Source organism: Cheilinus undulatus, linkage group 14 (assembly GCF_018320785.1).
Source record: "Cheilinus undulatus linkage group 14, ASM1832078v1, whole genome shotgun sequence".
Lineage (NCBI taxonomy): Eukaryota > Metazoa > Chordata > Actinopteri > Labriformes > Labridae > Cheilinus > Cheilinus undulatus.
This window is the reverse complement of record NC_054878.1, coordinates 38,442,769-38,456,523: the sequence shown is the minus strand read 5'-3', so window position 1 is coordinate 38,456,523 and position 13,755 is coordinate 38,442,769. Positions and strand designations below refer to the sequence as shown.

Sequence of the window (13,755 nt, the reverse complement as noted above, 5' to 3'; positions counted from 1 at the left end):
GTGCTTGGGTTAGCAGAAAGACCATTGTATTAATTGGCTAAGCCCCATCCTCCAATGCCACAAACCAATCCATCGGCCTCGTACACCTCCATAGAAAAACATTTGAATTTTTTTCTGCAGTTTTATTTAAATTTTTACAGTTATAGCTTAGAAGAAAAAAATGCATGGAGTTAAGGCAATGGTGATATATGAGGTATGGCTATTAAATAATAAGACTGCGCTTACAGAGATAAAAACCACAGTCACACAACTGTTATCAAAGGTTGGCTATTCACGCACAACTGCAGTTAGTTTCTAATAAGTTACGTCTCTAGCTCAGTGCTAGCTAGTGATTGAAGCGCACATGTTTTTACTAAGGCATTAGCTTAAAAATTGAGCAATGCATAAACTTGAAATTATTGGTGAAATTGAACAAAACAGCAGCCAAATCTTTTGGTACATTAACTGATCTATGGGGAACAGTGCATGTTACATGCACGTGTGTAAATGGTCCAAAAGATTTTGTGAAGGCAGAGAGGATGTCCAAGATCATGAATACTCTGGGCAACGCTCATACCTCATAAGGCATCCTGAGTGCTCAGAGATTTAAGTGTATTTTATCCTCCTATCTAAACTCACATAAACCCAGCAAAGTGTCTCCTTTAGATCAAGCTGTGCGGCAGACCAAAACAGTCAGCTTAAGTTAAAGAAGATCAACAAGGATGTTTACATGTGTTCTATGGTGAGGCAACAGTGTACTAGCAAAGTTGCTCTAAAGTGTAAAGTTAATGTAACTTCATGTATTAGGTCACTAACAACACAATGTCTCTGCTAAGTACTGTTAATATAAAGCCAATGCTCTACACACCGAAAGACTTTCAAGTCTTTTAATACATTTACAAGAGGGATATACAATATCAAGTTTGAGTTCCAACCACAATTTTACAGGCTCAACCCTTGTTTAGCCCCACAGAAATGTCTTTATCTGCGACAACTGAACATAAGCTTCAAAAAAGTGTATTTATTGTTGGCAATGTTCAACCTGGAATCAGGCAAACCTCAAACACTATCTTCTCTTTTTATGTCCTTGTCTTTTCTTTCTCTCTGTCCTCAAACTCAATGACTCACTCTGATTCCCCTCCAGGTTGTTTTGATTCCTTGTGAGAGAGAGTGAGAGAGTTAAGTCTCTGGGAGTTAAAAAGCACAACAGACTCCAGAGTAAAAAGAGGGGGGAAAAACTGTGCAGCAGAAGCTCTGTACTTGTTGGCCCTGTTCCAGTGTGTGTATGTGGAAGTGGGTGAGTGAGACGGCTCTTTATATAGCAGCACCATACAATGAACTTCAAACCTCTCACAGATTTACGAGGGCTGCCCTGGGCTCTGGGGGAGCAAATGAAAGGAGCCATTTTTCACCTCATGTATGTCTGACAGTGTGGAATTGTGTGTCTGAGTGTGTGCGCGAGTGAATATGTGCGTCCACGTTTGTGAGAAAAAATTGTTTAAGAATCGAAACCCTGTTTTTGTCTCACCTGCATGTGGTCGGGTGAGTGTGTGGAATGCAGAAAGGCCTGAAGGGAATGTAAATAAATAACTGTAAGTTTAATTATTACAGCCACACACTCACGCAGCCTTAGCTGCCAGATTCTCTGTATATGTTGGCTAAAAAGGCTCTCAACTGAGAGCCTAGAAGCCAAAGTAGTGGTGGTAATGACAGCTGTAGTAAAAGTGATGATGGTTGTAATAATATCTGCTGATGCAAAAATAACAGTAGTAGCAATTCAATGTTTATAATTAGAGCAGCCGCAATAATTACTACAGCAGTAGTGATGGTTACTGAGGTAAAAGTACAGTAGAGCAACACAGTGTTAAAAAGGTGCAGAAATTAGTGCATTTGAATTTTAAACACAAGAGATCTATGCCGTAATGAAAGGATAAGCACTCAGTGAAGAGACCCCTAATCTTAATCATGCCCCTATGCGCTGCTGATGAGTTACATAATCTGCCACATGGTCCTTAGCTGCAACAGCATTATCCCACAAACCCTGGCTCTGTGCAAGCAAGGTCTGAGTAGTGACAATGCTAATGCTACCTACTCTGCCGCACAGCTACTCGCATTTCCATGTGGCGCAAGATTGACTTGGCTCTACTCAGTGCATCAACTCTACTCATTTTCCATTACAGTACAGTGTTTGATAGTGCCTCCTAAAGCTGGCCAATTAATTGAGTTTCAATTTTATTTACAATTTTGGCTTCCCACAGTCATGACAAGAAAATAGTCGGGCTTAAAAGTAGGGATGTTCCCATACCATTTTTTCCTTCCTGGTATGATTCTGATGCCAAGGTGTTGGGTATCAGCTGATACTGAATATTACCCATGCCGATGAAATCGGCAGGGGGTTAATTAGAGGGTTCCGTATCTTTGTTTGTTTCTTTGTTTGTATGTGTACAAGATAACTCGACAACGGAAAGTTGGATCTTCACCAAACTTTCAGGGAATATTGGGATAGTGACAGGGAATAATCGATTTGATTTTGGTGGTGATCCGCGCACCCGTTCGGTTTTTCTCGGACTTCGACATTTTGAACACCATAGTAATCAATGGAAGTGTAAGTTCCTTGGTGGCGCTGCTAAGGCGTGGGTCTGCCGCCTCAGACGGCCATTCTAGTTTTAGACCTAAATTTGACTCAGAACATGGCTCAACAAATAAACTTAGCACATAAAGTAAGGACATTTGTGTTTGTTAGATTATTTCTTTGTTGTAACAATGCTTCTTGGCAATAAATCTTATACCATTGGAAAGCCTGTTTATTACCCTTTTAAATGGTGCCACACCTGTAAGGAACATGCATGCCTTAGCTGCTCACAGGTGCTGCCAACCTGTTGCCAAACAGGTTTTGAGCTTCTGGGGGTACCAGAAACTCAAAACAAGAGCCAACAGCAACAGCAAAATAAGCTGTTTGGCATTGGCAGAGAAGATTTGGCAAATTTTTCATGGGCGCAACCCACATACTCAGCTCTGCTGCTCATCCCACAAATGCATGTTCCTTACTAGGGCTGGGTATTGCTAAGAACCTCATGATTCAATACGATTTCGATTCTTGAGGTTATGATTCAATTCGATATCGATTCGATATTGATTTAAATGCTTTGATGTTGATTCAGTAAGAAGTAGAAATACACAAATGACCTGTTGACAATTTTTAATAATTATTTTCATGCCAATGTGAACATATGTGGTAGGTCACCTCACATTTTTTAAAAATAAAACATCTGAAAATAAACATTTGCACAATAATAACTTATTTGTGCATAAGGAGTACAAAAGTAAAAAACTTGCCAGTTCTGTATAAACACTGAGAAAGTAAAGTGCATGTAAACTTTAATAATATTTCTGTCCTCTTGGAAATTGTGATAAACCTCACATAACACGGTTATGGTTGGTTGTTGTTTGGTTGAGTGTGGCCTCCGTCCATACAACACAAATCAAACGCACAGTCACCCCCATTGGCCAGGAGGTGAATCGATTCAGAGGATTTGCTGAATCAATATTGAAATGAGGGGGGAAATATTGCGATGCATCGATATTTTTACCCACCCCTATTCCTTACAAATGTAAAGATCATCACAGGCTCTCTCTATCTCACTCCATTATGCTCTATTTGGGGTAGCATGACGTGAAGTTCATAACACAGTGACCTTTCATACAACAAACCTAAATACGATTTATTTTCACTTTAACTCTATTGTGTTTTCGAGTTTTACAGTTTCTATCTTTTTCTTTATATACCTGTAGCTATTTTTTCTGTCTTTGTCCTCCTGAGTTACACCCTGGGAGTCAACAAAGGCCTATCTTATCTTTATGACTGTGTACATTTAAGTTTACAGCACTACATAAAGTGGAGAATGTGTCATGTCTTTCACAGCTGTTGTTAGTGCATGCCAAACAACTAAAATAGTGTCATAACTGATTTAATGTAGCAGAGAGTCTATAAACATGTGTCACCTGCACTTTCTTACATTGCTGAAACACAGGTCACATACTAATGTGTTAATAACACTAAAATATCATGAATATGATCATGAATATGACTTCTGATAGTTGATCAGACTCCTTGAACATTTTACAGAGTTTGAAAAATACCACTGGAATAATTATAAACAGTTACTGCATGTTTCTATTAGACAGCTATGAGAAATATTTGATTCTGATCAATTATGCATCACAACGTTCTGCTATTTCTCTTTAGATGATTGTTGATAAGAAGACAAGATAGTTACCAAGAAAGCAGGCAGTTGCTAGGGACGCAGCTCCTATCACAAACTCTGGAGGACTGATTCTAATCATATCAATCCCTGGAAAGAAGTCTGGTTAATTTGATGTTGGCCTGTTTACTGAGGGAAAATGAGAAACAGTGCTGAAAGAAAACCAATAGACAGACAGCCACAGCAGAAAAGTCTGCAAAACTGAAGCTGGGTCCTGCTCACCCTATTGGGGTTTCAATTTGTGATTACAACCTGCTTACAATACATAATTATCCCGCAGAGTTAAATCTAAATAAGTTCATAAAAGTTTAAAGCTCTTGTGCGATTGCTATAGTTCATAAAGCCTCTTACCAAGTATTTCTACTTTACTGTGATCACATTTACACTATTTGCAAAGGGAGTGACAGATCACTGTATGGAAATGAAAATAAATCTTTCTCACCACATCATTTACTGTGTCGTTCTCCGGTGTCTGAGGCGGCTCAGCGGCAGCAGGACTGTTGGACGGCATGGCAGGAAGCGGCTTGGTGAAACCACGTGTGGAAAGTAAAAAATTGAGCAAATCAAAACATGGGAAGAGCCCTCAGAAGCACCAGGTGCGGCTTCATTCAGTCTGTCTGGCTCTCAGTCTGTCTGTCAGTTGGTTGGTTGGACAATCAGTCGTTCAGTTGGTCTTGTCCCTCTCCTGAGGAAAGATAAAGAACACAGAATAGTGACATATGAGCACACTCATAGTATGAACAAAGAAATAATTTGTGGCAGATATCTTGTTTTCCCCTTTGTCCCTGTTTTTCAGTCTCTACACATTGTATTCATCTTTTCACAACAACACAAGCCTTTTGCCCCAAGCTCATATTGTACAACTGGAGCAGGCATCTTTCAGACTGTACATGATGGATGTTTCCCCCCAAAATATTCCATTTCAGAGCACGTTAACACACATTTACAGACACTATGCAGGTGTACTCAAAGGAATCTGCTAGAATCAGAGCAGCTTTCATCATGGCTGTCACTGTGTGATGGATGTAGCAGGATAAAAGCGTCCCACTCCATTAGACAAAAAGATCGTCTTTGTACTGCAGGTACACATAGACAAAATCTACATGTTTATTGGCAATATCAATAAGAATTAAATGCCATTAAACTAGATTTTTAATCTTTTCTGTGCAAAGAAAATTTCTCATTATTTCCTTAAGATGAACAACTTTGAAAAGATTTTTCAGAGATATGTAACTAAGGCCTCCTGGTGTTCTTTAAGTCTGCCAAAATCTTTTATCATCAACTATTGTACAGTAGTAATATTTTTATACCGTGAATAAATTAAAAAGAAAAGAAAAGAAAAATTCCAAGACTTTGTTTAAATATGTTGATTTGTGGACTGAACCCCAACGCACATGTGACATACATTTCTTGATGACCTTTATCAACTCTTGGAATGAACTCATACTGAGCCTTGTTGCCCCATACTGGTCTGAGGCATGACTGTCATCTTTTCCAGTTGCCTGCTACCTGCACCCACATCACTCAAAGTCCAACCAGGCCTCTGCCATCAGTCATAATGACATATTGGGTTTAAAAGATGCACCCTCACAGAGTCTGCACAATGGAGAAAGCAGAAACAACATGACAGTAATTTAAATAACTCTGTGGCTTATTTTTAGTCATTTTAACACAGGTGCAGTGTGTAATATTCAAAGTAGTCGCATCAGCAAAGCAAACATTGTTTTATTTATTTTCTTATTAATTTACAATAAACCTTTTATTCATATAAGGGTAGGGTCCCCTCCATAGACTCCACCATCTTGGATTTTTGCATCTTGCATGCTTCTGCAGTATAACAGATGGGATAAAATAATAAAATAATTAGGTGACCAAACACTAATTTAGATATACCTTTCTTTTTTTCTTTCTTTATTAGGATCCCCATTAGCACTAGCAAAAGCATTGGCTAGTCTTCCTGGGATCCATCTGCTTATAAATATATACAGTACTGTGCAGAAGTTTAAGGCATGTAGAGTGCTAACACTTCTTCACAGATCCTGATGTTCCACAACCCCGGGCTAAAGAGAGAGGGGAGGGCGGCCAGAGTCAGTGTCTACACATTTGACATGTATGTGTGTTGCTCAGCAGCCAAGGTTGAGCTTAACAGCATTTCTTTTGTCCAGGCCTTTGCACCCCTGCTAATACGCCCAGCAACCACCAAGAGTTTTCAGGTGCTTAGAACATTCACACAACAACCAGGGGGTTGTGGCAACCCTCCTACCCACCCTAACAGTACCCTAGGCTATGTTTAAGCGCCACTTCTACCCATAACTCCGCCCTAAAGCTGTGGTTTTAGTTTTGTTTTCATCAGATTATTTTCCCATGCCCTTGGTAATGTACAAAGACATCCAGAGCATGACCTGGGTTGTGTCAATCCTCTTTCCCGCCCGATGGGACCCTCAGGTCGCCATTACACGCCTTACTTCAGCCTCAAATTTCAGCCCAAACATGCCTACTTCTGCACAGTACTGTTTATATATATATATATATATATATATATATATATAAAAATTTTTTTTAATTATTATTATTTTTTCGTTTGTTTGTTTTTTTTAATCCACCCTGAATTAAGCTTTTGAGGCCATAAAAAATCACGAGCCTGTAAAATCCTAGACAGACTGATATACACGGAATAATCTGCAATTACTGTACAAGCAATTACTGTAACTTTTTTTTTTATGCTAGAATTATCAGATATAATAATTTCATTTTTTTTATCATTTAGAGCAACCAAAGCATTGACTACACTTAAGGTTTAGATCAATAATTCTGTTTGATCAGTGCTCTGGACACAAAACACCATACATACTGCTGACCAGGACACTACATATCACTGAGACAGGATGCAAAAAGAAAGTAACATGCTAAAACATCTAAACAAAATAGTATTTTAGTGCAAAAGTATAAGTGATCAGGCAGAAAACCTGTTGACAGAGTATGTGTGATCAACAGACTGATGGCTTCAAGTCAGCGAAGGAGTTAGTGTAGAAAATGAGGGGAAACTGTAAGGGAGGAGGAGTTCCTTACTCTCTTCACTCAATTATTCGTCATATGGGAGCTAGTAAGTGACAAATCCTATTCAACAAGAACAAAAGATATCAAATCTGGATTCAATCATCACTTATGACAGGTACTGGGACAAATTTATAAAACTTGAACTGGTTCTGGCATTGATTTGGTGAATGTGAGTTGTAAGATTTCCTCTGCCAGTTTATTTTCCCAGCTGTTTTGGCAGGCTGTAAGCTTTTGAGACTGTTAAAAAGCATCTACAAATGACTGGCAAACCAACACCAACAAATCACTGCCGTTACTGGCTGTTAGCTCATGTTTAAATCCTCAGGCAAATTAAGGAGCTGAAGTGCATAACATGAAGCCAAAAGTTTAAAAAAGGGGGATGATTCAGTTCAACACAACTTTCACTACTCTGAGCCTGATTACACTGAAAATTTCAAAAACAAGTGAAACAGATTGTAACATAACAATTAAAGGAGAGGCTACTGCTTTCTGAAAACCTGGAAACACAACTCTTGACACTCATTTTAATGTGCCTGTTTTCCAAACACTGTAACCCATTTAACTTGTTTCACCTCAAACTGAGACCTTGTTCTGCATTCAGAGGCTTTATTTTCCACAGATACTGATAGTATCTACGTTGGTTTAAGAAAGTCTGGGGAAAATACTTACGAGACAAGTGCTACACAAAAATCAAAACTGACTCTTCAATTCAGATGTGACGCTAAGATAGGTGTTTCCAGCCAGATCACAAATCTGACCAGCCACAGGATAAAACATAACACCTGCTGGCTCTAAAATAATGTCCAAGTGCACTTTCCGTTTTTTACTCATTTATTGATTACTTCTGGAGTTTTGTGCTCACCAGGTTGTCTGACATTTAAAAAAGTCACATTTAAAGGTTGAGACCAGCAAGAAAAAAAATACCATGATGAATAAAAATAACAAGGCATGCCACATTTCTAATCTGCTATCTCAAGATATTACTAAGGGCACTATCAAAGTGATGTAAAAGCCATGAGCACAAGAAAGTGTGTTAAAGCAGAAGTATCACAGCTATGCAGGGCCGGATTAAGGCGCTCTGAGGCCCTGGGGCAGCAATTTGTAAAGAGCTCGATTGACACCAGTTCCTCCCACTTTCTTTATGTTGTGTTAGTATCATATAACGTCTAACCACCTAATAGAAACAGATACTGAACATACAGAGCCATTACCACAACTACATGAGATACTTAAAGAGGGAGTTTTTTACAATAAATATTAGAGTAATGTTTGCAAAACGCTCGCCCAAAAAAGTTAAACTTAATTTTAACTCAGAATTTCCATCAGTTCATGTTGACAACCTGCCTTGTAGAAGCAACGTGTAAGAACTCAGTTTTCTCTTAAGCTGGGCATACACAGCACGAATTTCATCCAAATCAGCCCTGCATTTTGAGTCAAATGCCTCACTTGGAAGTGGCGCAGACTTTCAGTCGGATTGGGCGTTGTTTGTCACGCTGTGTACAGAGGGATACGACCACGACCCGATCACAACCAGACCAGCTGCTGCCAAATGGTTGGATGGATTTCGGAAATGTTTGATATTTTGGTCGTACGACTCCAGACACTCACCCAGTGAGAGCAGAATCACAAACAGAATCATCAGGATAACAGCAGAAATGACTTTCTAATGCCCCCCACCCCCACTATAATTAAGTAAATAAACAAGCAGGAAATATCCCTACCTGTGGACCTCCAGCTGACATGGATGGTGATGATGTTTATGTGTGGGATACAGAGTGAGAGAGAGATGATTAGACTGGATACAACTTCAACCTCAGTATGTCAGACTTTTTCAAAGGAAAATCCACTGATTTTGTCGCAGTCCATCCAGACTTCACTCATACAGTGTGAGTACTCAGGTCATGCACGACCATCAGACCGTGTAGTGTGAGCACGTACATTGTGCGCAATGGTTGTGCGTTGTTAGCAAATCAGTCGCACAGTATGAGCTGACATTCTGCAACGACTTTCACAGAGTCCCAGAAATCCCAGTGTATGCCCGGCTTTAAGTAGTACCTTTTGGAGACCATTGCAGGTGCCATCATTACAGGTGCCTGCACTGACCTCATTCTACAGATGTTTCCCCAGCAAAACTGAAGAAAGTTATTCAGATCTGTTTAAACTTATGAAGTCATGCAAGGACACCATTACATTGTGTGCCAACAGCACACAACATGAGCGAGTATCAGAAACAAAATCAACTTGATTTTACTGGTTCCTACGACAGAGTCCTAACACGCCCAAGAACAATTTATCACAAAGCAGTGTGCCGGTTTTACCGCAATGTGCTTCTTCTATCATTTTAAAATTTACAACCTTGGCACGCTGGTAGTCGAGTGGTTAAGGCGTGTGCCATGTACGCAGGCAACCCGGGTTCGAATCCTGCCCGTGGCACTACCTCCTGCATGTCTCTCCCCGCTCTCCTCCCTGTTTCCGCCTCTATCCACTGTCCTAAAGGCAAAAAGGCCAAAAATAAATCTTAAAAAAAGAAAAAAAAAAAAATTACAACCAATACTCATGCTTAATGGGAGCTGCACAGTGGTGCAGAGGTAAGCAGTGTTGCCTCACAGCAAAGACATCCCTGGCTTGTTTCCTGGTCAGGGCCTTTCTGTGCTGAGTTTGCATGTTCTCCCTTTGCATGTATGGGTTCTCTCCAGGTACTCCAGCTTCCTCCCACTACCAAAAACATGCTCGTAAGGTTAACTGGCAGTAAGTAAGTGTAACGCTCTCACTATGCCAATATTTCCTTATGTCTGACCCTAAAAACAGATCAAGGGCTTTCCACAGACATATGGGGCTTTCCACAGACATATGAAATAGCCAACCTAAGCCGTTTTTTCACAGAAATTCCGCAATAAAGGTGAAAAGGAATGCCCATCTCTGTTCTGCAACGAGCAATTCACACAAAGGTGTAACAGAGACGTGCACGCCCGAGCTTACACACACACCCCAGCATCCCGTAATCAGATGGCAGCCACTGCCCAAGCTGCTGCTTTCAATGAAACTTGAAACTCTGGATTTCTCGGTTTAAAACTTTGTATTTTCTAGATATAATATGGGGAAAATAACATGAACATTCATTTTGATCAATTAGATCCAACAGACTTTTTTCCCTCCATGTTTCTGAGTTGGAGGTCCGACTTTAAGCAGTGTCACAGAGCACGTATTTACGTCGGAGGTAAGAAACTTCAGAGTACCGAGCTCACTTGAACACATCATGGAACTTTTCAGACACTGCTGTGAGCAGAGATGTGTCTGCTCTCTCTTCTCCTGTACAGAGTGTGATCAGCTCTCTAATCTTGCAGTCTCTCCAGTTAATCCACATTATTCTTTGTTTTATCCTCCTTTTGTTTTCTCCGATGAAATGCTGCTTGATTTAACCGCGCTGGTTTTTAAATCTCCCATTTATGGAGACAGCAGCGCACACTTGCTGTTGCGGAATGCCGTGACGTCCTTTCACACTTGTTGCGGAAAAGTCTGTTACGGCTCTGATACTACCTCTTGATCCAGATCAGAGGTGGGGCGAGATCAACCACCCCGTTGCAGAACGGTCACTTTCATACAGAACAGCGCTGCGGAACGAAGGCATAATGGACACAGAAAAGAGAGGCAGTGTGAAAGTAGCTCTATATGAGAAAGTAGCCAGCTTAGGGTTCTGAAAGCTTGTCCACCTTGGTTCATTAAATAAAATGAGGAACAAGTAATAAGAGGAGGGTCTGGAAATTTTTTGCATCTTACAATAAATGCCTAGAATTTAGAGAAAATTTAAGCAACAATATGAGGATATAAAATCATATATAAAAGGAAAACATTGAGTTGATAATTATAAATGAAAAAAGTTGAGCAACTTCATACATGAAGCTCACACTGTTGCTATTGATCTGTTATCTTCAGCAAGGTCATTTTAAAAAGTAATGCTAAGGACAAATGAGAGCGCTCTAAAGGTGCTGGGAGTGACCCACAGGAGGATTCTCACCCAAAAGCTTGTAAGCTTGACAGAGGTGTATTATTATTAGTATCCACTTCCATGATGACTGAATATTGAGCTTTGATTTGTGTTATCACCAAACTATCCAGCTCACTGAAGATAAAAGGCTCACCAAAACAAAGCACCATTCTTCCATTCTGTAATAATGTAGAAAAGAGGAAACTTAAATTCAGAGAGCCGAGAAGTGCACATTTAACTGATGCAGTATAGAGCAAATGGCTGATGATGCCTGATCAGAATGTGACATCCAGTGCTCACACACTGACACTGATTTCCAAACTGGTTATTTTGCATGTTGAAAACTGTTAAAAAACCTACCAACTGGAGAAATTTGAGCTACACCTTCTCATTAAAGCCTGTCAGCATGTGACAATGCCTGCATGAACTTTTACACTGCACACACCTGTGATTTAGTGCTAGGAAGTTAACCTTCAGGTACATGTTGACATACATGTTGCTTGTTGACAACGTTTAATAAAGTTTCGATTTCAATTATGATTCTATCTTATTTACGAACGTGAAAACAGGATAATCAAGATTAAATGATTACTCTGCCACATGCTGTCTTGCACTCATTTGTTTTGTTTTTTCCATGGTAAACAGAGCATACCCTCCCTTCCTTTACAGCACAGACTTGCCACTGAAAAACAGCTCTCTCTTTAATTTAGGTGAGGAGCAGAGGAAGCCACAGCACATACTATAGTTTGAAAAACCTTAATTGCAACATGAGGTTCATGAAACTAGTCAGCGCACTTTGGACAAGGATTATATTTTGCAACCTCATCAATAAGTAAATCAGCCCTACTGTCAATTAATTTTGTTCCTAAATCAGCATTTAAGCTTTAAAATCAAAGCAAAATCTATTGATTTTGGTGTTGTACTAATGTAGACAGTCATGATATCTGGTGTGATAGAGATAAAAATCTAAGGATATTTAAAATGTTTTTATATCGTGACAACAAAACTGGAAATCTAAGAACCCATTATGTAAAAAAAAATGCATCATCCAACTAAAATTACAAGAGAAGTCCTGCATCCTGCTTAAATTGCACAAATACACTGGCCATGATTCAGTACTGCTTTAGCACCAAGATGTTGGCAGTGGACTTGCGCAATTTAGAGAATGTTGGCTCCTTTGCTGTCTGTCTGTTTGTTAGAGATAAAGTTAACTTCTGCATCTTTGCGAGATGTCCAAAAGACTTGAGAAACATCAAAATTTGCTGACCAGAGAGTGTAACCACAGCTGCTATCTTTATCTCTCTCTTTTCCTCACAGCAGCTTTAAGTGAAAAATATGACAGCAGATCTGTTGCTTTGAAGCTTTTCATAACCATCCATCATTAATTAGCAAGGACTGTTTAATTTTAAAACACATGGTATTGAAAAGCATGGAGCTGATGAACATTTAGGTAAACTTGTTGTAGAGACTGACTCAGATATAATTTATTTAACAGAAAATCTTTGACTCTAACTTTGAGGTTCTGGGGATTTCTGCCTAAGATGCACTTTAATGATGAAACATCCTAACACACAGGGATCCAGCGTTCAATATGCACAGATTTAGCCCAGTGCTTAATCTGTTCACCACATCTTTGTTTAAACTGACTTCGACCCAAAGAAATAGACTTATTTTCCGGGGCCCTTGTATTTGCATTACAAATTGCTCCATAAAGGACTTCATTAGTAAAAGGAGAGCCTGGTTCACTCATTAACTTCTGCTCGAGCATGTTGGGTTTTTGTCACTGTATGTTTGGCGAGTCAGTTCAGGGGTCTGATTTGTTCCGACTGGTGTCAGATACTGATCCCAATCTGGACACAAAAGGAGCCAAATACGACGTTTGCATGTGCCTAAAAGAAAATTGGATCCCAGCGGTGATTTGGATTTGAGCACAGCGTGAGAGTGCAGCCAATATGTCTGGCTTTCCTCATAATGCATTGTACAGTATGTCACTCCTCACGCTGTGGCCTTACATCGCCAAGTTGGAAGACAACAGGCAGCCAGCCAGGGTTACCAGCGGAAAGACAGGGGTGGAAACTTTACAGAAATGGGTGTACAGTATCCACCCCACACCCCCGGGGGCTCCCTACACGAGCTCCAGGCTGCAGGCCAACCAACTCCTCCAAGTTTTGAGTATTTAGGTCATACGCTCACCTCACACGCCTATAGAAAGTCTATAGAAACCCATTTAAATTGTTTCAGATTTCATGCAGCAGTTGTTTAAATTAGACCAGAGCCAAAGGCCCAGGCTGAAGCCTGAACCAGGGGGAGGAGAAATGGTTGCGCAGAGAAAAAGCTTCAGAGGCATGTCAAGGTAGAGAAAGTTTGGCAGGGATTGTACAGGAATGTGAATGACATTTCTCCACAATAAAAGCACATACACATACATACTTGTCAATTTAATGTCTCTATTGTTTTTCTCTCCTTTTAGCC

The 13,755-nt window shown here is 39.9% G+C and overlaps 1 protein-coding gene across 12 annotated transcripts in view; it reads right to left on the bottom strand.

The window, feature by feature from the left end:
* LOC121521335 (DNA (cytosine-5)-methyltransferase 3A-like) overlaps positions 1-13,755 on the bottom strand; it is a 106,168-nt gene that overhangs the window by 89,630 nt on the left and 2,783 nt on the right. For 11 of the 12 annotated variants that reach the window (XM_041805256.1, XM_041805267.1, XM_041805255.1 and 8 more), the window contains one exon: positions 4,684-4,926. In XM_041805256.1, coding sequence (XP_041661190.1) covers positions 4,684-4,752 — 69 coding nt within the window. In that variant the 5' untranslated portion in view covers positions 4,753-4,926. Of the gene's footprint in view, positions 1-4,256; positions 4,371-4,683; positions 4,927-13,755 lie in introns of all 12 variants that reach the window. The other variant, XM_041805265.1, reaches the window with a different exon arrangement.